This window comes from Mytilus trossulus, chromosome 11 (assembly GCF_036588685.1).
Source record: "Mytilus trossulus isolate FHL-02 chromosome 11, PNRI_Mtr1.1.1.hap1, whole genome shotgun sequence".
In the NCBI taxonomy this organism is placed as follows: domain Eukaryota; kingdom Metazoa; phylum Mollusca; class Bivalvia; order Mytilida; family Mytilidae; genus Mytilus; species Mytilus trossulus.
Genome location: NC_086383.1, coordinates 8,534,889 through 8,559,346, shown reverse-complemented (window position 1 = coordinate 8,559,346; position 24,458 = coordinate 8,534,889). Strand labels below are relative to the sequence as shown.

At 33.0% G+C, this 24,458-nt stretch overlaps 1 protein-coding gene across 1 annotated transcript in view; it reads right to left on the bottom strand.

Moving 5' to 3' along the window:
• Positions 1-3,509: 3,509 nt before the first annotated feature.
• The window catches only part of LOC134690696 (X-ray repair cross-complementing protein 5-like), a 66,796-nt gene continuing 45,847 nt past the window's right edge, over positions 3,510-24,458 (bottom strand). The window contains exons 17-21 of the mRNA XM_063550707.1: positions 7,888-7,960; positions 7,219-7,331; positions 4,897-4,993; positions 4,363-4,502; positions 3,510-3,971 (exon numbers count right to left, since the gene is read on the bottom strand). Coding sequence (XP_063406777.1) covers positions 3,957-3,971; positions 4,363-4,502; positions 4,897-4,993; positions 7,219-7,331; positions 7,888-7,960 — 438 coding nt within the window. The 3' untranslated portion in view covers positions 3,510-3,956. The remainder of the gene's footprint in view (positions 3,972-4,362; positions 4,503-4,896; positions 4,994-7,218; positions 7,332-7,887; positions 7,961-24,458) is intronic.

The window sequence follows — 24,458 nt, the reverse complement described above, 5'->3', positions numbered from 1 at the left end:
CAGCAATCTAATCATATTTTAAAATTGAAGTTATATTCCTTTGTCTAGAATTGCTGTAAATCAACAACTAATGTATTCCCATAGATAAATTGAAGCAATCTTACAAGCACTTGGGTTACAATTTTTTTATGAGTACATCTTCCACAATGCGCAACATTTACAGTAACAGTTATGTATACTTCTCTATGCGGCGCCTATGTGTGCAGCAGTAGTTTGAGTTATGTTTAAAAGAGTTTTTAATTGTTAAATACTATGAATAAGTGCACCAACAACTTGATCTTGATATATATATAAAACTGGTGCGGTATGCATGCACTAAAGAGGTTCCACATAATTATAGTAACAACTATCTTTTTTCTTTATTCATGAGTATTTTCTTATTTACCACTTCTTTCAAAAATTTCACCATGTCAAACACTCCGTTTTATCAAAGCTACATTCCAGCACTTCCAATGTATATTTGCTAGTTGAAACAATTCGGAATACAAAGGAAGCATATTTGTTAATTTAGATATAACTGAACGTACTGCACAAATTCATCAGACCAAAACAAAACTTGATCTGTAACTGGTTATGTTAAAACTATACACCACATTTCTAATCAGTATTTTCAAGCACGAAGAACGAAACGTAAAAATTAATATGCCGGACATATCCAGACAGACAGACGAATGGAGTGAATACCTAAATTCTCCTTCGGCTTTTAATTTCCATGGTATATTTTATTGTTTTATAATTCAAAATTATTGTATTTATAATGAATGTTACAATTGAATTGTGTCTATATAAAAATATATATTAACAGTGGAATACCAATGGAATAATAGATGAAAAGTGTTCGAACTCACAAACCGAAAACAATATTCAGATCGATATAAAAAGTTAGTTCTAGTTTTGAAACAGACGATGACATAAAGCGGTATTCAAGTTTAGATTGTCATAGTTGGGCTTTCTTCAGTGGCGGATCCCTAAAAAAAAAAGTGGCGGATCCAGGGGTTTGAACCCCTTTTTTTGGATGATCAATGCATTTGAATTGGGACATGTAGTTGGAACTCCCCTTTTTGTCCTGGGTTAGGAACCTCTTTTTAAAATGGCTGGATCCGCCCCAGGGGGTATGGAACCCACTTTTATTTGGGGTCATTCAATTGGATCTTCCTTTTTCAAAATGTATGGATAGGCCCCTGTGGTTATTAATCTCCTTTTGTTACCTGTTCACCTTTATGTATGTTGTTCGCAGTGTCCTTGACAATGTAAATCATATCTTCTATTTTCTTATAATTCAAATTCGGTTTAATATTGCATTAACTGAATGTTGGTCGTACCTGGGTTATTATTATTTAAAAAAATGTCAATGAGGACAAAACAATGAATTGTTAAAAAATAAAGAATCCACTGTGTAATTTTAGTTTTTTTTCCAGTGTAATTTCACATGTTCCGGCTTCCCTTTTGTCCATTTCTATGTTGCAACATTCCTGCAAACGGAGAATATATCTCCTAGTTAATAAGATATTGTATGGCTTGTATGCCCTATTATGATTTCATGCAGTGAAAGAAGGTTGCTGCTCACAAGAAGCTGTTAAACAAAGAGTTCCAAGTGAATGTGATGAAGGTGAAATCATATCTTTGTAAAGTTTTATGCTGCCGTTGGTTGACCTTTATAGAATATCCGTTTCACATCTGGTAATGTATATGTTCCGATTGTCATTACAACAGTTTTGACCCTTTTCCACGTATGTGACTTGCAGGAATATACTTATCACCGAGTGTGTACTTACATGAGCTTCCCTAGAGGTAAAAGAAGTGGTGCAGGATTTATGTATCCTTCCCTAGCAACTGAGATCACACCTCAATTCTTGTTGCATTTGTCATGTTTGTGTCTCTCAGTTTTTTAGCTTTTTATGTTGTGTTTTGTGTACCGTTATTTGTCAGTTGGTTCTGTCTTTTTAGCTATGACATTGTTAGTTTATTTTTATGACTTATGAGATTGAATTTATTTTTGTTATCTTTTGCCTCTCTTTTCCAATTTGTAATTTTTCTTTTGCCACTGTATAATTTTACATGTTTCAACGGTAATTTCTCATGTTTCATTGTGTAATTTCTCATGTTTATGTGTTATTTTACAAGTTCCACTGTCTAATTCGTCAAGTTCTTTTCTTCTTTATTATTTAACACGGATTACTGTGTAATTTGATAAGTTCCATCTTAAATATTCCTTTGTGTAATGTTATACCTTTTGTCCATATAAAGCTATAAGATAACTGTTGAATGGGAGATAATCCAAAGCTTTATTTCACAATTTTTAAATGCGTTTTCTCTCTCCATATTACATTTATATTCTGTATGTACTGCTATGAATTAGTTATGTACGTTTATGTTTGTAATCATGTTATTGAATGGTCCATTACAAGTATTGAATTGAGTTGTAACATTGTAAATTAAGGTTTTTTGTTGAACTATGGTGTTGGTAACAGATTTTAGATAGCTACACATTTTGTTTTACTTAGATAAACTTGTATGTTGCACTCTCAATGTATTTTAATTGTTGATGTCCTTTTAAATTAAAATTTTGCCATTTAATAAATGACTTCCAGTTTCAAATTTTTCAAATTTCCAAGGAGTAGGTATTTTTGTTATTATACTTTTTATCAATGTAGCATGGACATAAGTTTGCTTACTACTGAGTTTCTTAGTAAGAATATATTGTTTTACCTTTAAAAACTCTGCTTAAAAGAGCTCATTGAATTTTATAAATTATAAAAAAAATTAATCAAACACAACTGACCATATATTGAACCAGGAACACAAATGTGGTTGCTTCAAGACCAGCCAAGTTTAGGATACGGATTTAAAAATTGAAAATGATACTGCAACACTATACAGACTATTCAAAGTTTTTCTTATTATATAGATAATTCAAGCAGATATATATTGGTTTGTTTACTCACATATAAATCTATGATACACAAAACAGATATGATAATTTTAATTTTTTATTTACACATACAATGCTTCAACACAACAGATGACATATAAAAGAGAAGCATTCACTAAAAAACATATTTAAGCTTTTAATTTGATTTTTCAAGTAAATTCAGCAAAAAACCCAAGATTTGTGATTGTGAAAATAAATTACATGTTCTGTTTGAGGAATAAAAAGTTTGACATAAGATATGAACAGCAGTGGCAGATCCAGAAATGTTCATAAGGATGGGACAACTTACTGCCTTAGAGAGGGCCTGCTCCAGCCATGCTTCAGTGATTCCCTAAATAATCAACCAATTCACAACATTTTTAAATCCACCTCAAAATAGAAATCTGGGAGAAAAAAGCTGTAATGTATTCTTTACAGAAATTGATTCAAATAAAATGCTGCCTTCTAGAATTTAATAATGTAAAGTCAGAAAGTATTGTCAGATTTTTATATTTACGAGTTATGAAACTGGGTGAGTATTGCAAATAATATGAACTCTCATTCTGATATCATGATACATATATATTTTTAAGCATGATTTCATGAAATTGCAAAAATAAAATTCACATTGCTGTCCTTTCTTCATAAATGATTATAATGAATGAACCCAATAATTTCTGAGTTTACAGTAGCATATTCGATTAAAAAATATACATGACCTCTTGCTTTATGATATAATTTTTCATAGATATTTACTACACCTTTATTTTAATTCATATAATATCTATGAATCAATTCATCTTTACAGATGTTTGTTTTAAAAGATATGATATCTAGAAATTTAAAAAAAAAATAACTACTAATTCTATGAATCTAATCTGATATTAAACAAATTCCTGTGTAGATATTGAACCAACTTTCTTGATCCCAGATCACTGGATATTTAATATACATAACTACTGTTTTATATCATTTCACAACATCTATCTTCACATTTGATGTTGTTAGACTTGCTGCCTTCTTTGTCTGCCAATTTAATATTTCATCACATGTTTTCCAGCTGAAAAATACAAACAAACAATGCATAATTTCACTTTAAGAAAAGAATCAAAAATCAACTTTCACTATATTGATAAAGAAGTGGAAAATCAAGCTGAAAATAAGAGTCTGAATACCAGGCTTTTAAGAAATGGCACTAGACAATTTCAAAATGTTATAACATAAATATCAAATTAGAACAGATTAAAAGTAGAATTAATTTCAGTTACATGATTATTAACAGCTGAAGAATTGTTTTCTCCTCCATTTCTTGTAGACTTTATCCGTTCCATTCTAAAACACTAAAAACTATTTTTCTTTCTCTCATGAATCTTGCATCTAATCAGAATAATTGTAACATTTTCACTCCCTCTTTCCATCCAATTAAACTGACTGTACTATCTCATACTAACCATGTCTTCTGCATCATCATCAGCTGGTGTTTCCTCTGTCTTTGGTTTATCGTCTTCTTCATCTTCTGTGAATTTCTTCCCTTCTTCCACACTGACATCACTTTCCTCACTCTCAAGTTTGGTTATCAAGGACAGATTTTCTACAATGTTGGAAGTACTTCTTTAATTTTCATATGATATTTTATTATCATATATTCATTAATATAAGTGCTATTTCTTTCAATCAATTTTTAATTTTATTAGAAATTGTTAATTTATTATTCATTGGCTACTAATTTTAGAGGAATTTGTGGGTTGAAGTTTAAATCTTAAGTAAAATACAAATTTCCTGAAGGACTGAATGTAGATATGATAAAAGCATGAAATCAAGTATGTAGAAATTCCATTTATCCTCATTCAAAAAATTATTTCTCACAATAAGCATATTCACTGTAAGTTGAAATGATTACTTAAACAATGAAGAAATTCAACTTCTACAGGGATTGTTTGTTCAACTTGTGGCTACCAAATATATTGATAAATAACAACATTTACCTGTGACTATTTCATCCCAGAAATCTCTTCGACCCTTCTGTATTAATGTGTCTTTAAACTGTCTCATGTATATGTTAAAGGATTTAGCCTCCATTTTCTACAAAATACATAACAAATGTTCATATTGCAATATCTCTGTCTTGCATTAATCGATAGCATTCTACCACTGTTGTCACAGACAGGAAAGGAGAAACTTGCACATAAATCATGGGCAGATGATACATTCAGACAAAGATATTGTAATGAATAAATTAGACTCAGGGTTACGCCAAACCCAGTGTCTTGCCTACTTTTGCTGTTAAACGCAGGCTCAACAAAAATGAGGGGAAAAAATCAATAAAAATATTCCTCTCAATACTATCTTTTGATTTTAAGAAGCTTCTGTTCAAGTTTGGTAAAAATCGAGGATACTTTATGAATCTAATAAATCTAATAAATCTAATAAATGTTGTATAATCTTTAAGTGCAGACAGTATGTATTATTACTTGGAAGTAAAACTATACATTTATAAGTAAAATATGGATAAACAGGTACAAAATTTCAACAAAATTTCTTTCTAGATACTAGCTTTTGATTATAAACAAGTTGGTACAAATCCAGGATAGTATAAAAAAAAGGTATTAACAACTTTAAAAACATATGGTAACAGGTGTAAATAAAAAACTTTGAGAAAAAAGGAAGGCACTAGATTTTCATCCAACAAAATGTTTTTTTTAATCATTAGAGAAACAGATTCTTACATAGTTATTCGTAGATTATCAGATTTATCCAATCAAGATAGTTAAATTATCAATTTTAAAATCCTCGCCAAGGCTCAGACTTTAAAATTGAGAATCTAACTATCTCGATTGGTTAATTCCAATAATCTACTGGTATGAATGTAAGAATCTTTATGCAGTAGATTTTGAAGGAGTTACAACCAATTCATGACTAAACTTAATACAATGTTCCCTCAATGTCTTCAAGCAATCAATAGCTTTAGGGTAGAACTGAGCTCCAAAGGAACACTAACCTTAATACACTGTTCCCTCAATGTCTTCAAGCAATCAATGGCTTTAGGGTAGAACTTCGCTCCAAAGGAACACTAACCTTAATACACTGTTCCCTCAATGTCTTCAAGCAATCAATGGCTTTAGGGTAGAACTGAGCTCCAAAGGAACACTAACCTTAATATGCTGTTCCCTCAAAGTCTTCAGGCAATCAATGGCTTTAGGGTAGAACTGAGCTCCAAAGGAACACTAACCTTAATACACTGTTCCCTCAATGTCTTCAAGCAATCAATGGCTTAAGGGTAGAACTGAGCTCCAAAGGAACACTAACCTTAATACACTGTTCCCTCAATGTCTTCAAGCAATCAATGGCTTTAGGGTAGAACTGAGCTCCAAAGGAACACTAACCTTAATACGCTGTTCCCTCAAAGTCTTCAGGCAATCAATAGCTTTAGGGTAGAACTGAGCTCCAAAGGAACACTAACCTTAATACACTGTTCCCTCAATGTCTTCAAACAATCAATAGCTTTAGGGTAGAACTGAGCTCCAAAGGAACACTAACCTTAATACACTGTTCCCTCAATGTCTTCAAGCAATCAATGGCTTTAGGGTAGAACTGAGCTCCAAAGGAACACTAACCTTAATACACTGTTCCCTCAATGTCTTCAAGCAATCAATGGCTTTAGGGTAGAACTGAGCTCCAAAGGAACACTAACCTTAATACACTGTTCCCTCAATGTCTTCAAACAATCAATAGCTTTAGGGTTGAACTGAGCTCCAAAGGAACACTTACCTTAATACACTGTTCCCTCAATGTCTTCAAGCAATCAATGGCTTTAGGGTAGAACTGAGCTCCAAAGGAACACTAACCTTAATACACTGTTCCCTCAAAGTCTTCAAGTAATCAATAGCTTTAGGGTAGAACTGAGCTCCAAAGGAACACTAACCTTAATACACTGTTCCCTCAATGTCTTCAAGCAATCAATGGCTTTAGGGTAGAACTGAGCTCCAAAGGAACACTAACCTTAATACACTGATCCCTCAATGTCTCCAAGCAATCAATAGCTTTTGGGTAGAACTCAGCTCCAAAGGAACACTAACCTTAATACACTGTCCCCTCAATGTCTTCAAGCAATCAATGGCTTTAGGGTAGAACTGAGCTCCAAAGGAACACTAACCTTAATACACTGATCCCTCAATGTCTCCAAGCAATCAATAGCTTTAGGGTAGAACTGAGCTCCAAAGGAACACTAACCTTAATACACTGTTCCCTCAATGTCTTCAAGCAATCAATGGCTTTAGGGTAGAACTGAGCTCCAAAGGAACACTAACCTTAATACACTGTTCCCTCAATGTCTTCAAGCAATCAATGGCTTTAGGGTAGAACTGAGCTCCAAAAGAATCTGTTACTATTTGTTGTATTCTCTTCTGCATCTGTTTACTAGCTGTAATGCAATATATAAATTACTGTGATGATTTGTAGACTACACTGGATGATAGGTAGAATATAAAACTATAAGCACACAGTGAGCTTAGCTTTAACACTGCTTTTCTGAAGTGATGATGATGATAAATTCAAGACAAAATTAAAGCTTTTTTAGGACAAGAACATAATATGGTGGAGTAGAATCTGCATACTGTGATCATTCCTTGTTTTTAGTGGTGCTTGACAGTTGTTAGTTTTCTATTTATTGTGTTTTTCTAGACTATTTGTTGTTTTGAAGTTTTCACTTTTTGCCATGGACTGTCAGTTTGTCTTTGACTCAATATGAGCAAGAATGTCCCTTTGGTATCATAAGCCTTTCTTTAATTTGATATGAATATTAAGTTTGTGTTGTACTAGATCTTCACACTGAGTCAATTTTTTTATATTGAAAGAGATACAATCAGATAAAAATGTGTAAATATGAAAATAAAACAATGCAAAATTTATTTACAAGATTGCAATTTCTTATAATTGTTAACCAAAAGGAAGTGGTATTTGTTTGACCTCTAACAAACCTTCATCAAATTTATCCACATCTTTTCTGTTGACTAATGCTAGATAATCTTCTACGGGTGTGACTGTCCCTACCTGCAATAATAGATAGTTTGTATTCAAGCATTTATTAACCATAGAAATATATTTTACAATATACAGTAGTCAATTTATTATATAGCAATAATAACCTTATTTTTTTTAGTTAGACCATTGATCACAGGCAGAATGTTTGACAGACAAACAATGTCTCAGGATTTTTCATTTGAAATTCGCAAAATTGTATGATAAGAGAAGCAGAAATACATGTACAATTGAAATGATTTTGTCAGAAGGGATATACAGTCAAACCTGCTTAAGAGACTATCTGTATTACATGTAAGTAAAAACCTGTCTGATAAGACCATTAATTTTAAATCCCTCTGTAGTATATTTAATATAAATTGAACCTGTATTAAAAGACCACCTGTTTTAAGGGACCACTTCTTGCTCTCCATTAAGTGGTCTTTTAAACCAGGTTTTTCTGTAAAACAGTAAAATCAGTTTTATTTTGAGAAATATAAATAATTGGATGCTGAATAACATGTTTTAATTTACACAGTAGATTAAAATAAATGGGAAATGTGTCCATGTTACACAAATATCATGCCCCCACTTGTACACAATGTTATAAAGGGACATAACTCAAGATCAATGAAAGTGTTGCTACCTTAATTTGAACTTGATCTGAGTTTTGTGGTAATAAGCATTGTGTATAAAATCCAACATTTTATAGGTAATTGTTGAAAGCCCTACAGTGACCACTTAATGCTTAGTCTTTTTTTTATTTTGACTCTCTTTGATAGTTGTCTCATTGGTTATCACAAACAAAAATCTCCTTGTAATCAAATAATTTCATTTAAGGGAGCTACCATTTGATTTTTATGGGGGGCTAGGAGGAAATTTGAAAAAAAATCAGGACGACAATTTAGGTAAAAAAAAGTCAGGATAGACTAAAAAAAAAAAAGGCAGGACCGAACAGAGTGAAAAATAAAAAGGCAGGACAGAGATTACAGCTAAAAAAAATGCAGGACAAAATTTTTCATCCTAGCCCCCCCCCCATAAAAATCAAATGGTAGCTCCCTAATAATGGTTTACTTTTTTTTAAAATTGTTATTTGGATGGAGAGTTGTTTCATTGGCACTCACACCACATCTTCCTATATCTATACATCTGATAATTTTTAAATGTCCAATGTAAATATCCTTTCAAGTTCTTTTCAAATCCTCCTTGTAGTTGTCAACAAAAATATTTACATATTTTGTTTGACCAAAGGATATAAATAGATTCATTGGACTCTCCATATTTTATAAATAGAATTGCTTAAGGAAAAATTAGGTCAAGAGATATATTGGGGAGGAACTATCTAACTTCAAAAGGGAGGTGGGGTGGGATATGTTTTTACCTTAGGCAGAAATGTAGTTGCTAAGTAAAAGGTTTTAATGCATTGAAGAGGAAGAAGCCAGAGTAATTTGAATTATAATAAAGAAAACATGATGCAGTCAAATTTCATGTCAAATTTTAATTAATGACCTCTGTTTGCTATTTTCAGTTTCTTTGATTTTTTGTGGGCTATTTGCTGTGCATGTACTGAATTTGTGTCATGGATGGATACCATATATCCTTTGTTTTTCTATAAATCAATTCCATATCCTATAAATATAATTGCTTGAGGAATACAAAGGGTGCTGAACAAAAGAACACTGAGAAGAGAAAAATCCAAACATTTTAATGCCTATTGTTGAAGGTCCTATAATGACATATTGATGCTTATTCATGTCATTTGGACTCTGATTTGATAGATTGATAACATACCAATTCTCTTTATCCTTATATAATTTCAAATAAGGTAATAGAAAACATTTCTGATATTCATAATATGATGAAGACATAATCTTTCAATCAGTTTAATTGAGGTCTGGAGCTGGCATGTAAGTTAAGTGCTAATAGTCTGTTGTTATTTATGTATTATTGTCATTTTCTTTATTTTCTTTGGTTACATCTTCTGACATCAGACTCTGACTTCTCTTGAACTGAATTTTAATGTGCATATTGTTATGTGTTTACTTTTCTACATTGGCTAGAGGTAAACGGGGGAGATCTCATAAACATGTTTAACCGCATTTTTGTGCCTGTCCCAAGTCAGGAGACTGTCCCAAGTCAGGAGCCTCTGGCCTTTGTTAGTCTTGTATTATTTTTAATTTTAGTTTCTTGTGTACAATTTGGAGTTTAGTATAGCGTTCATTATCACTGAACTAGTACATTGTATATATATATGTTTGGGGGCCAACTGAAGGACGCCTCCAGGTGCGGGAATTTCATGCTGCGTTGAAGACCTGTTCAGTGTTGGTGACCTTCTGCTGTTGTTTGTTCTATGGTCGGTTTGTAGTCTCTTTGACACATTCCCCATTTCCATTCTTAATTTTAAATTGAAAAGTAAACAAGAGTGCACACGCTGAAATGTCTCGTCTTCTTTACATATCATTGATATTATGTTGATAGTCTTTTAGTCAAAGTTTTATTACAACTGTCACATAAAAAGTAAAAACACAAATATACTGAAATCCGACAAAATTCAACTAGAGGCTCTAAAGAGCCTGTGTCGCTCACCTTGGTCTATGTTAATATTAAACATTGTACACAGATGGATTCATGACAAAATTGTGTTTTGGTGATGGTGATGTGTTTGTAGATCTTACTTTACTAAACATTTTTGCTGCTTACAATTATCTTTCTATAACAGTAGTTTCTGTGGAAAATGTTAGTGAAAATCTACAAATTTTGTGAAAATTGTTAAAAATTAACTATGAAGTGCAATAACTCCTTAGGGAGTCATTTGACTATTTTGGTCATGTTGACAAATTTTTAGTTCTTACTTTGCTGTACATTATTGCTGTTTACAGTTTACCTCTATCTATATCAATATTCAAGATAATAACAAAAAAACAGCAAAATTTCCTCAAAATTACCAATTCAGGGGCAGCAACCTAACAACTGATGATCCAATTCATCTGAAAATTCCAGGGCAGATAGATCTTGACCTGATCAACAATTTTACTTCCTGTCAGATTTGCTCTTAATGCTTTGGTTTTTGAGTTATAAGCCAAAAACTGCATTTTACCCCTATGTTCTATTTTTAGCCATGGCCGCCATCTTGGTTGGTTGGCCAGGTCACCGGACACAATTTTTAAACTAGATACCCCAAAGATGGTTGTGGCCAAGTTTCAATAAATTTGGCCACATAGTTTCAGAGGAGAAGATTTTTCTAAAAGATTACTAAGATTGACGAAAAATGGTTAAAAAATTGAATATAAAGGGCAACAACTCCTAAAGTGGTCAACTGACCATTTTGGTCATGTTGACTTATTTGTAGATCTTACTTTGCTGAACATTATTGTTGTTTACAGTTTACCTCTATCTATAATAATAATCAAGATAATAACCAACTAGAGGCTCTAAAGAGCCTGTGTCGCTCACCTTGGTATATGTGAATATTAAACAAAGGAAGCAGATGAATTCATGACAAAATTGTGTTTTGTTGTTGGTGATGTGTTTTTAAATCTTACTTTACTAAACAGTCTTGCTGCTTACAATTATCTCTATCTATAATGAAATTGGCCCAGTAGTATCAGTGGAAATGTTAATTAAAAATTTACAAATTTTATAAAAATTGTTAAAAATTGACTATAAAGGACAATAACTCCTTAGGGGGTCAATTGACCATTTCAGTCATGTTGACTTATTTATAGATCCTACTTTGCTGAACATTATTGCTGTTTACAGTTTATCTTTATCTATAATAATATTCAAGATAATAACCAAAAACAGCAAAATTTCCTTAAAATTACCGATTCAGGAGCAGCAACCCAACAACCGATTGACCTATTCATCTGAAAATTTCAGGGCAGATAGATCTTGACCTGATAAACATTTTTATCCATGTCAGATTCCCTCAAAAGGTTTTGGTTTTTGAGTTATAAGCCAAAAACTGCATTTTACCCCTATATTCTATTTTTAGCCGTGGCGGCCATCTTGGTTGGTTGACCAGGTCACGCCACACATTTTTTAAACTAGATACCCCGAAGATGATTGTGGCCAAGTTTTGATTAATTTGGCCCAGTAGTTTCAGAGGAGAAGATTTTTGTTAAAGATTACTTTAATTTATGAAAAATGGTTAAAAATTGACTATAAAGGGCAATAACTCCTAAACGGGTCAACTGACCATTTTGGTCATGTTGACTGATTTGTAGATCTTACTTTGCTGAACATTATTGCTGTTTACAGTTTATCTCTATCTATAATAATATTCAAGATAAAAACCAAAAACAGCAAAATTTCCTTAAAATTACCAATTCAGGGGCAGCAACCCAACAACCGATTGACCGATTCATCTGAAAATTTCAGGGCAGATAGATCTTGACCTGATAAACATATTTACCCCCATGTCAGATTTGCTCTAAATGCTTTGGTTTTTGAGTTATAAGCCAAAAACTGCATTTTACCCCTATGTTCTATTTTTAGCTGTGGCGGCCATCTTGGTTGGTTGACCGGGTCACGCCACACATTTTTTAAACTAGATACCCTAATGATGATTGTGGCCAAGTTTGGTTTCATTTGGCACAGTAGTTTCAGAGGAGAAGATTTTTGTAAAAGTTAACAATGACGACCGACCACGGACGACAGACGACGCCGGACGCAAAGTGCTGGGAAAAACTCACTTGGCCCTTCGGGCCAGGTGAGCTAAAAACAGCAAAAATTCCTTAAAATTACAAATTCAGGGGCAGCAACCTAACAAGGGAAGGTCGGATTCATCTGAAAATTTCGGGGCAGATAGATCTTAACCTGATCAACAATTTTACTCCATGTAAGATTTGCTCTATATGCTTCGGTTTTTGAGTTATAAGCCGAAAACTGCATTTTACCCCTATACCCCAAAGATGATTGTGGCCAAGTTTGGTTAAATTTGGCCCAGTAGTTTCAGAGGAGAAGATTTTTGTAAAAGTTAACGCCGGACGCAGGACTTCCACGATGACGGACGACGGACGCCAAGTGATGGGAAAAGCTCACATGGCCCTTTGGGACAGGTGAGCTAAAAAGGAAAGTCCAAAATCAAATTGCAAAATCAAAAGTCGAAACACATAACAACTGTCATATTCCTGACTTGGTACAGGCATTTTCTTATGTAGAAAATGGTGTATTGAACCTGGTTTTAAACTTTTAAACATTAACAAAGAAAACTAACCAATTGACAATTGACAATAAACATTGACCAAAAAAACATGACAAATAGGTCAAGGTCAGATGAGCCATGCCAGGCAGGCATGCATGTGCAGCTAACAATCCTTACATACAATAAATACAGTTGATCTATTGCTTATAGTTTAAGACCAAGACACAAAAACTTAACACTGAGCAATGAACCCTGAAAATGAGGTCAAGGTCAAATAAAACCTGTGTGACTGACATATAGACCATCAAATATTTCCATACACAAAATTATAGTTTACCTATTGCATATAGTATTAAAAAAATTGCCCAAAACTCAAAAACTTAACTTTGACAACTCAAACATGAAATAAGGTCAAGGTCAGATGACACCTGTCAGCTAGATATGTACACCTTACAATGGTTCCATACAGCAATTATAGTAGACCTATTGCATACAGTATAAGGAAAACAGACAACAAGAGTGCACACACTGAAATGTCTCGCCTTCTTTACTAATCATTGATATTGTGTTCATAGTCCTAAATATAAAGCTTTATTACAACTGTCACGTAAACTTAACATTAACCAAGATAGATAAACAAAGACCAATGAACCATGAAAATGAGGTCAAGGTCAGATGAACCATGCCAGGCAGACACATACAGCTAACAATGCTTCCACACATTAAATATAGTTGACCTGTTACTTATAGTTAAAGAAAAATAGACCAAATCACAAAAACTTAACACTGTGCATTGAACTGTGAATTAAAGGTCATGGTCAAATAAAACATGCGGGACTGACATATAGATCATAAAATATTTCCATACACCAAATATAGTTGACCTTTGGAATATAATATTAGATAAAAAGACCAAAACTCAAAACTAACTATAACCACTGAACCATGAAAATGAGGTCAAGGTCAAATGATATCTGCCCGCTAGACATGTACACCTTACAATCATTCCATACAACAAATATAGTAGACCTATTGCATAAAGTATAAGAGAAACAGACCAAAACACAAAAACTTAACTATAACCACTGAACCATGAAAATGAGGTCAAGGTCAAATGACATCTGCCTGCTAGACATATACACCTTACAATCATTCCATACAACAAATATAGTAGACCTATTGCATAAAGAATTAAAGAACCTTAGTGAGCACGCTCACATACCCCACGTCCCCGCATTGTCATTGGAGAAATTAAATAAGTGTTAGAAAAAAAAATTGTACAAGAAATATTAATTTCCTGCCAATATGTACATCTAAATAGTATGTCCTTATTATCTACAAAATTTCATGAAATTCTGTTGTGTAGTTTCAGAGGAGTTGAGATGACAAACTGTTGCAGAAGTACATTGAAGCAAATAAGTTCAAAGGGGCATAACTCCTAAGAAAAAAATTGAATCGCAATTTCCCGTCAATATGCACAACTTCATAGTATGACCTTATTATCTGAAAAGGTTTCGTGAAATTCTGTTGTGTGGTTTGAAAGGAGTTGTGATGACAAACTGTTGCAGTAGTACATTGAAGCAAATAAGTTCAAAGGGACATAACTCCTAGAAAAAAATTGAATCGCAATTTCCTGTCGATATGCACAACTACATAGTATGTCCTTATTATCTGAAAAGGTTTCATGAAATTCTGTTGTGTGATTTGGGAGGAGTTGCGATGACAAACTGTTGCAGTAGTACATTAAAGTAAATAAGTTCAAAGGGGCGTAACTCCTAGAAAAAAAATTGAATCGCAATTTCCGGTCGATATGCACAACTACATAGTATGTCCTTATTATCTGAAAAGGTTTCGTGAAATTCTGTTGTGTGGTTTGAAAGAAGTTGTGATGACAAACTGTTGCAGTAGTACATTGAAGCAAATAAGTTCAAAGGGGCGTAACTCCTAAGAAAAAAATTGAATCACAATTTCCCGTCGATATGCACAACTACATAGTATGTCCTTATTATCTGAAAAGGTTTTGTGAAATTATGTTTTGTGGTTTGAGAGGAGTTGCAATGACAAACTGTTGCAGTAGTACATTAAAGTAAATAAGTTCAAAGGGGCGTAACTCCTAGAAAAAAAATTGAATCGCAATTTCCCGTCGATATGCACAACTACATAGTATGTCCATATTATCTGAAAAGGTTTCGTGAAATTCTGTTGTGTGGTTTGAGAGGAGTTGCAATGACAAGAAATAGGACTGACGGACGGACTGACAGACAGGTCAAAAACATTATACCCTCCACAACTCGTTGCGTGGGGTATAATAAGAGAAACAGACCAAAACACAAAAACTTAACTATAACCACTGAACCATGAAAATGAGGTCAAGGTCAAATGACATCTGCTGGCTAGACATATACACCTTACAATCATTCCATACAACAAATATAGTAGACCTATTGCATAAGGTATAAGAGAAACAGACCAAAACACAAAAACTTAACTATAACCACTGAACCATGAAAATGAGGTCAAGGTCAGATGACACCTGCCAGTTGGACATGTACACCTTACAGTCCTTCAATACACCAAATATACTAGCCCTATTGCTTATAGTATCTGAGATATGGACTTGACCACCAAAACTTAACCTTGTTCACTGATCCATGAAATGAGGTCAAGGTCAAGTGAAAACAGTCTGACGGGTATGAGGACCTTGCAAGGTAAGCACATACCAAATATAATAATCCTATTACTTATAATAAGAGAGAATTCAACATTACAAAAAATCTGAACTTTTTTTTCAAGGACATTGGACATGTGACTGACGGAAACTTCGTAAAGTGAGGAATCCATATACAAAGAATGAAGCATCTTGGTCTTCCACCTTCTATGAACCCCATACTAATTTCCAAATTGTACACAAGAAACTAAAATTAAAATAATACAAGACTAAACAAAGGCCAGAGGCTCCTGACTTGGGACAGGAGCAAAAATGCGGCGGGGTTAAACATGTTTGTGAGATTTCAACCCTTCCCCTATACCTGATGTCTATATTGTCTTAACCAAGGACTTCAAACATTCATTGGACTCACCATATCCTATAAATAGAATTGTGTAACTCAGAAGGTAAAATAAGGTCAAAAGATATACCAGGACATTTAAACTGTATATAAACAGCAAATATTATTTTTACAATTCCTCATGCATGTCTCACCTATTCAAATTCTTTGAAATATATATTATACCGGTAGTTTGAATACTTGTAGCACAGCAAATATCCTTAATACTTATATTTTCAATAAACTCCTTGTAGTAACAAAAAAATATTTCCATGTAGCCTGTATTGTTTAACCCAAGGATAAAAATAGATTCATAGGATTTCCCTATCCTTTAATTAGAATTGCTTAACTCAAAAGGTAGTGTAAGGACAAACAATTCAAATTCAAAAATCTTTGTTCCTAATCAAAATGCCTATAAAGATCAAGTTAATCAACACATATCACAAAGTTCATTCAATAACCACAGGTAAATTATAACAATAAAATTGAATTTCAACAAAAGTAATTTATCATACAGTTCCCTTCTTTGTGCCTCATTGATTCAAAACTGCTGAAATATAGTCGGGCGTATTAGTAAATACACGGTTAGTCTTAAGATATTGTCTATGGAAGAAGGTGATAATTTTAACACTAAAGAAAGCAGGGATGTATATGCATTTTTCATATTGTAACTAATATACTATTTCTATACAGGGATGGACATAGAATATAGATTCAAACCAAGGTAAGTTGATTTAAACATTTGATACAAAATAATCCATTTTACAGACATGTGGTAACATTAAGATAGTTCAAATATGGAAGTTGCTTGAAATTCATAATAATTCAAACCCCAAAATCTCCTTCTTTTTTTTGGCTCACCTGGCCCATGGGCCAAGTGAGCTTTTCTCATCACTTGGCGTCTGTCGTTGTCTGTCGTCGTTAACTTTTACAAAAATCTTCTCTCTGAAACTACTGGGCAAAATTTAACCAAACATGGCCAAAATCATTATTAGGGTATCTAGTTTAAAAAATGTGTCTGGAGACCCGGCCAACCAACCAAAATGGCCGCCATGGCTAAAAATAGAACATAGGGGTAAAATGCAGTTTTGGGCTTATAACTCAAAAACCAAAGCATTTAAAGCAAATCTGACATGGGGTAAAATTGTTTATCAGGTCAAGATCTATCTGCCCTGACATTTTCAGATGAATAGGACAACCTGTTGTTGGGTTGCTGCTCCTGAATTGGTAATTTTAAGGAAATCTTTGCTTTGTTTGGTTATTATCTTAAATATTATTATAGATAGGGATAAACTGTAAACAGCAATAATGTTCAGCAAAGTAAGATTTACAAATAAGTCAACAGGACCAAAATGGTCAGTTGACCCCTTTAGGAGTTATTGCCCTTTATAGTCAATTTTTAACCATTTTCGTAAATCTTAGTAATCTTTTACAAAAAATCTTCTCCTCTGAAACTACTGGGCCAAATTAGTCCAAACTTGGCCACAATTATCTTTGGGGTATTTAGTATAAAAAATGTGTCCGGTGACTTGGCCATCCAACCAAGATGGCCGCCATGGCTTAAAATAGAACATAGGGGTAAAATGCAGTTTTTGGCGTATAACTCAAAACCCAAAGCATTTAGAGCAAATCTGACAGAGTTATATTGTTTATCAGGTCAAGATCTATCTGCCCTAAAATTTTCAGATGAATAGGACAACCTGTTGTTGGGTTGCTGCTCCTGAATTGGTAATTTTAAGGAAATCTTTGCTTTGTTTGGTTATTATCTTGAATATTATTATAGATAGGGATAAACTGTAAACAGCAATAATGTTCAGCAAAGTAAGATTTACAAATAAGTCAACAGGACCAAAATGGTCAGTTGACCCCTTTAGGAGTTATTGCCCTTTATAGTCAATTTTTAACCATTTTCGTAAATCTTAGTAATCTTTTACAAAATATCTTCTCCTCTGAAACTACTGGGCCAAATTAGTCCAAACTTGGCCACAATTATCTTTGGGGTATTTAGTATAAAAAATGTGTCCGGTGACTTGGCCATCCAACCAAGATGGCCGCCACGGCTTAAAATAGAACATAGGGGTAAAATGCAGTTTTTGGCGTATAACTCAAAACCCAAAGCATTTAGAGCAAATCTGACAGAGTTATATTGTTTATCAGGTCAAGATCTATCTGCCCTAAAATTTTCAGATGAATTGGACAACCTGTTGTTGGGTTGCTGCCCCTGAATTGGTAATTTTAAGGAAATTTTGAAGTTTTTGGTTATTATTTTGAATATTATTATAGACAGAGATAAACTGTATAGAGCAATAAATGAATAATGTTCAGCAAAGTAGGATTTACAAATAAGTCTACATGATCAAATTGGTCAAATGACCCCCTAAGGAGTTATTGTCCTTTATAGTCAATTTTCAACAATTTTCATAAAATTTGTAAATTTTTACGAACATTTTCAACTGAAACTACTGGGCCAAGTTTATTATAGATAGAGATAATTGTAAGCAGCAAGAATGTTCAGTAAAGTAAGATGTACAAACACATCACCATCACCAAAACACAATTTTGTCATGAAACCATCTGCTACCTTTGTTTAATATTCACATATACCAAGGTGAGCGACACAGGCTATTTAGAGCCTCTAGTTTATATCAAGAAGTGATGAAATGTTAAATTTTTTTTAAATATTAAATAGTTAAAACACCTTTTGTTATTATATAAACATCAATAGGAATATTTTTTGTTGGCATTCAAGAAATAGGTAACATACAAAATGTTGGCAATAAAGGAAAACACTATTTATATAAATGCATTAGATTAAGCTATGGCTAACCTGAGGGGCTATATGTGTCTGTCAAAATACCCTATAACATGATTTCAAGTTAAAATGTATAGGGGAAACAAATAAAGATTCAAAACTAAAAAAAAGTCCATCTTAATTAAAGAAAAAACACTCCTCTAAACACATTCATGTAGCAGGTTATACATTATAATTGTCTCTTTATCTCCATTACTAAAAGAATATAGTTGAAATTACCACAAAGATGTAATGACCAGCGTAAATTATTGTGGTCCTCTCAAGAACTTTTTTGGGGAACTGGAGGGTTAAAATTGGAAAAAAGCCAATTCAGAACAATCATCCTTCACGAAATCTATGTGTCATCATCCTTTTCGTCATGGCATCTCTGTTGGCAAATTTAAGTTTCATTCCATAGCAGATACATTAAATATTAACCTAACACTGAAACACTTTGTGATACACATTCTCTTGTCGCTCTCAGCAATTTAACAGCAGATTTTTACATGTCAAGAATTTTCCTTCCGGGGAACTGCATCAATTCGACATGAAAAGGGAGGTGTGATTACTTCAGTTTTCTGTTAGAAATGGGTACCGTAGAGTGACTGGAATGTGACCAACCCCCATTTATATATTAATGCATAAAATTTTCAGCCCACTCATAGGGGCACAAAAACACCAGAAATCAGGTGAGGGTCCAGGATTTAATGTTAGGCGGGGAAGGTGGTGCAAAAAATATTGTTCTGTGGAGTGGAGCATGTTGCAAAATATTTTGGGGTAATTAAGCAAATATTTATGTGCCATCATCATTGACGCTTTGTCTGTTAGTATTATGGCCTGTTCAGCAAACAGTATACCCTAAAGGATTGTGGATTACTACGGTTTTCCGTGCTTTTGGAATTCATATATTATTGCCTAAAAATTTCAGCCCACTCATATATGGGGGTGGTTCTGAGCATGAAAACAACTAAAATCAGATGGGGATTGACCTCAATATACTGAAACTTGTGATACACATTCCCTTGACGCTCTCAGAAATTTAACAACATAATTTTAAACGTCAAAAGCTTTTCTTTCCAGAGAACCACAGCAATTCAACATGAAAAGTGTGGAAGGATTACTTTGGTTTTCAGTTATAAATAGGTACAGAAGTGCGACTGGAAAATTCCCCCTCCCCTGCCCATTCATATTAATGCATAAAAATTTCATCCCACTGATACATATGGGTGGTTTCTGAGCATTTATACATTTGAAATGATGTACAGATCCATGATTTGAGGGGTGGGGGTGCACAAACTATTGTTTCACCGAGAGGAGCATGATGGAAAATCCTTTTGGATAAAAATACAAAACTTAAACCAGGGTTCTAATATAGATGGTTATTTTTTTTTTACCAAATCATGGTCAGGATATTTTTTGTAAAAAATCCCATTCAGTTTTCACTCCATATTTCACAAATTAAAGGTATTTATAAACAAGTACAATTTTGATTAGTGCAATGCATCCAGGGTTTAACAATGACATATTCTATGATTAAATCCCAATCGCCAATAGTTTCTTTTGGGTGTCATATTGACTGGTGGTATTTCGTCTCTGACACATTCAAAAAGATTTAAGTTCTTATATCTCACACTAAAACAATATAGCTTCAAATTATGAACCAAAGTATATTTTTTGCTGGTATTTTCCAGAAGATTTAGAAATTATAAACATGATAAAGAAACTTAAGTTTCAACTTTCTGAGGCAAAATTTGCCTCTGATTCAGATATAAGAATAAGGATTGCTCAATGTAGAGAATAGAGAAAATGAACAACAAAAAAAAGAATAGAGAATAATGCGGTGCAAAAAGTATAAAGAATAACTGTGCAAAATAACTGAAAAAATAAGGGTCAATGTACAGAATTGATCAATAATCTTGAAAAAGAAAGACTAAATAGTAAAATAATTTTTACCGAATGAGAGTTATTTTTAAGACCCCTATTTTAAGGCTATTAAAGGAAAAAATGCCCTAAAAATTTAAAGATATTTACAGATATTAACTAGAGGCTCTCAAGAGCCTGTGTCGCTCACCTTGGTTTATGTGCATATTAAACAATGGACACAGATAAATTCATAACAAAATTGTGTTTTGATTATGGAGATGTGTTTTTAGATCTTTAATTACTGAACATTCTTGTTTCTACAATTATCTCTATCTATAATGAACTTGGCCCAGTAATTACAGTGGAAAATATTTTCTTACTTTGCTGAACATTATTGCTGTATATTGTTTATCTCTATCTATAATATTAAACAAGATCATAACCAAAAACAGCAAAATTTCCTTTTAAAATTACCAATTCAGGCAGCAACCCAACAACAGGATGTTCGATTCATCTGAAATTTTCAGGGCAGATAGATCTTGACCTGATAAATAATTTAACCCCATGTCAGATTTGCTCTAAATGCTTTGGTTTTTGAGTTATAAGCCAAAAATGGCATTTTACCCCTATGTTCTATTTTTAGCCATGGCGACCATCTTGGATGGTTGACCGGGTCAACAGACACAAATTTTAAATAAGATACCCCAATGTTGATTGTGGCCAAATTTTTGTTTAATTTGGCCCAGTAGTTTTAGAGGGGAAGATTTTTGTAAAAGATTACTAAGATTTACGAAAAATGGTTAAAAATTGACTAAAAAGGGCAATAACTCCTAAAGGGGTCAACTGACCATTCCAGTCGGGTTGACTCATTTGTAGATCTTACTTTGCTGAACATTATTGCTGTATATTGTTTATCTCTATCTATAACATTATTCAAGATAATAACCAAAAACAGCAAAATTTCCTTAAAATTACCAATTCAGGGGCAGCAACCCAACAACAGGTTGTTCGATTCATCTGAAATTTGCAGGGCAGATAGATCTTGACCTTATTAACAATTTATCTCCATGCCAGATTTGCTCTAAATGCTTTGATTTTTGAGTTATAAGCCAAAAACAGCATTTTACCCCAATGATCTATTTGTAGCCATGGTGGCCATCTTGATTGGTTGACCAGGTCACTGGACACAATTTTAAACTAGATACCCCAATGATGATTGTGGCCAAGTTTTCTCTAATTTGGCCCTGTAATTTCAGAGGAGACGATTTTTGTAAAAGATTACTTAGATTTACGAAAAATGGTTAAAAATTGACTATAAAGGGCAATAACTCCTAAAGGGGTCAACTGACCATTTCTGCTGTTTACAGTTTATTACTATCTATAATATTATTCAAGATAATAACCAAAAACAGCAAAATTTCCTTAAAATTACCAATTCAGGGGCAGCAACCCAACAACCAATTGTTGGATTCATCTGAAATTTTCAGGGCTGAAAGATCTTGACCTGATAAACAATTTAATCCATGTCAGATTTGCTCTAAATGCTTTGGTTTTTGAGTTATAAGCCAAAAACTGCATTTTTCCCCTATGTTCTATTTTTAGCCATGGCGGCCATCTTGGATGGTTGACCGGGTCACCGAACACACAATTTTAAACTAGATACCCCAGTGATGATTGTGGCCAAGTTTTGTTCAATTTGGCCCAGTAGTTTCAGAGGAGAAGATTTTTGTAAAAGTTAACGCCGATGCCGGACGACGCCGACGCCGGACGCAAAGTGATGGGAAAAGCTCACTTGGCCCTTCGGGCCAGGTGAGCTAAAAAACTGGTTTTAAACTAGTCATCTAGTCAAACTGGTTTGGTATCACTGACTGTTTCTTGCCCTAGATGTCTATTTCACAGTGACCTTATGTGTTTGTGCTAAGAGTACATTGTACTGTCATATTTATTGATTTTCTGTTGGGACATGACCTACATTGTAAACATGCAAAACAGTGGCTTGAGATTTCAAGTTTATAGGAATCAATATAATCTTTAAAAGTTTATTCTATATGAACTGATATTAGTATAATAAATTAATATTTGGGATTTTATATCCTGGTTGATGATGTTTTTTTTGGGACCAAGATGTTTTCTTCATTCTTGTTCACATTATGATTATTTTAACCTTCAATTCACATTTAAAGATGTAAAAAAAAATCAGTTCTCATTTAAAATATTTTGCAACTAAATAATAATCTGTGAGATTTGGTGCAAACAACAAAACAAGACAGTGTAATATATAACCTGCAAGCATAGTCTATTTCTATAAAGTCAAGCAGATATTTTTTTTTATATCTAAAAAAAAAAAACCATGTAAAGAAGACCAAAAATAACCCCAAAAGATCAACGTTACCAGATTTTGAACAAATAAATCAAGATGCACAAAGTTTAAGTATTGGTCAGAATATAGGGTTCTTTTGTACTTTAACAATATCACAATAACAATAAAGTGACATTAATTTTGGACAAGGTAAATGGCATGTAGCCAATCTTATCAAATTCTACTGTATGAAAGGGATAAACTGACCTTTCAATTCTCAAGGCTAAATAAGTATTTTATAGGCTAAATACAAACTTGCCTGTCAAGGTAGAATTGTAATCAAAAGATCAAAGGATAAAGATATTTACAATTAAAGAACCTTAGTGTCTCACATACCCCATGTCCCCACATTGTCACTGCAGAAATAAAATAACTGTAAGAAATAAAATTTGAATCATAATTTCCTGTCTATATGCACATCTACATAGTATGTCCTTATTATCAACAAAAGTTTCATATTAAGGTATGGTGGGGAAAATGAACAGCATTATTGCTAAAAACGATATTGCGAGACATTAAATCTAGACCAAAAGCTAAGAACAACTTTAACGTATTTCTCAAAACAGGCCATTGAAAATGGACTTTTTCAACGTAAACAAATTAAGAAAAACTTATTTTATTAAAATTTGGATTCTTTCTTGCAAAAATATATATTTACTTCTAATCAAAATTCAAATGACTTAAATAGACATAATGATATATTTGATTGATGAGAAATAAATTAATAAACAATGGTTTGTTTAATAAATTAAAAGTTTTAAAATAGCTTTTATATATTCATGTTTTTATTTATATTCATATTTCATTTTTTTTAAAAGATCTTGTTAATCAATTTATCATTTATCTTTCACACATAATTTACAGAAACACTTTATGTACTGTAGATAAAAAATAATAGGCAATAAATAAATCTTTCATTCTTATATATGTCAAACATCTAATATATACATTTGTGTATTAAATTATGAGGTCAAATATTTGTATATTGAAGGTTCTAATTATGTAAGACTGAGGTTGATAAGTAATGTGGTCAATTTTATTGACAGTTTAAGAGGTGGGGGACTGTAATTAAAGGCCCACCTTTTCTAGCTCTGATTGTTTGGTGATAATGACAGTTGTCAATCATTATGGTATTGTATCAATACCTAATTACCTAATCAAAATGTTATACAAAAAGCCTGCTCATAAACACACCAAAGGGAGATCAGTTTGTGCCAAAATGCGTCTTTTGCGCCACAACTTTTTTCTCCAATGCTACGCTTGCGCCACCTGCCACGGATGGAGGGAACAAAGCACTGTGTTATCAACATATGTGGCTAAAACAT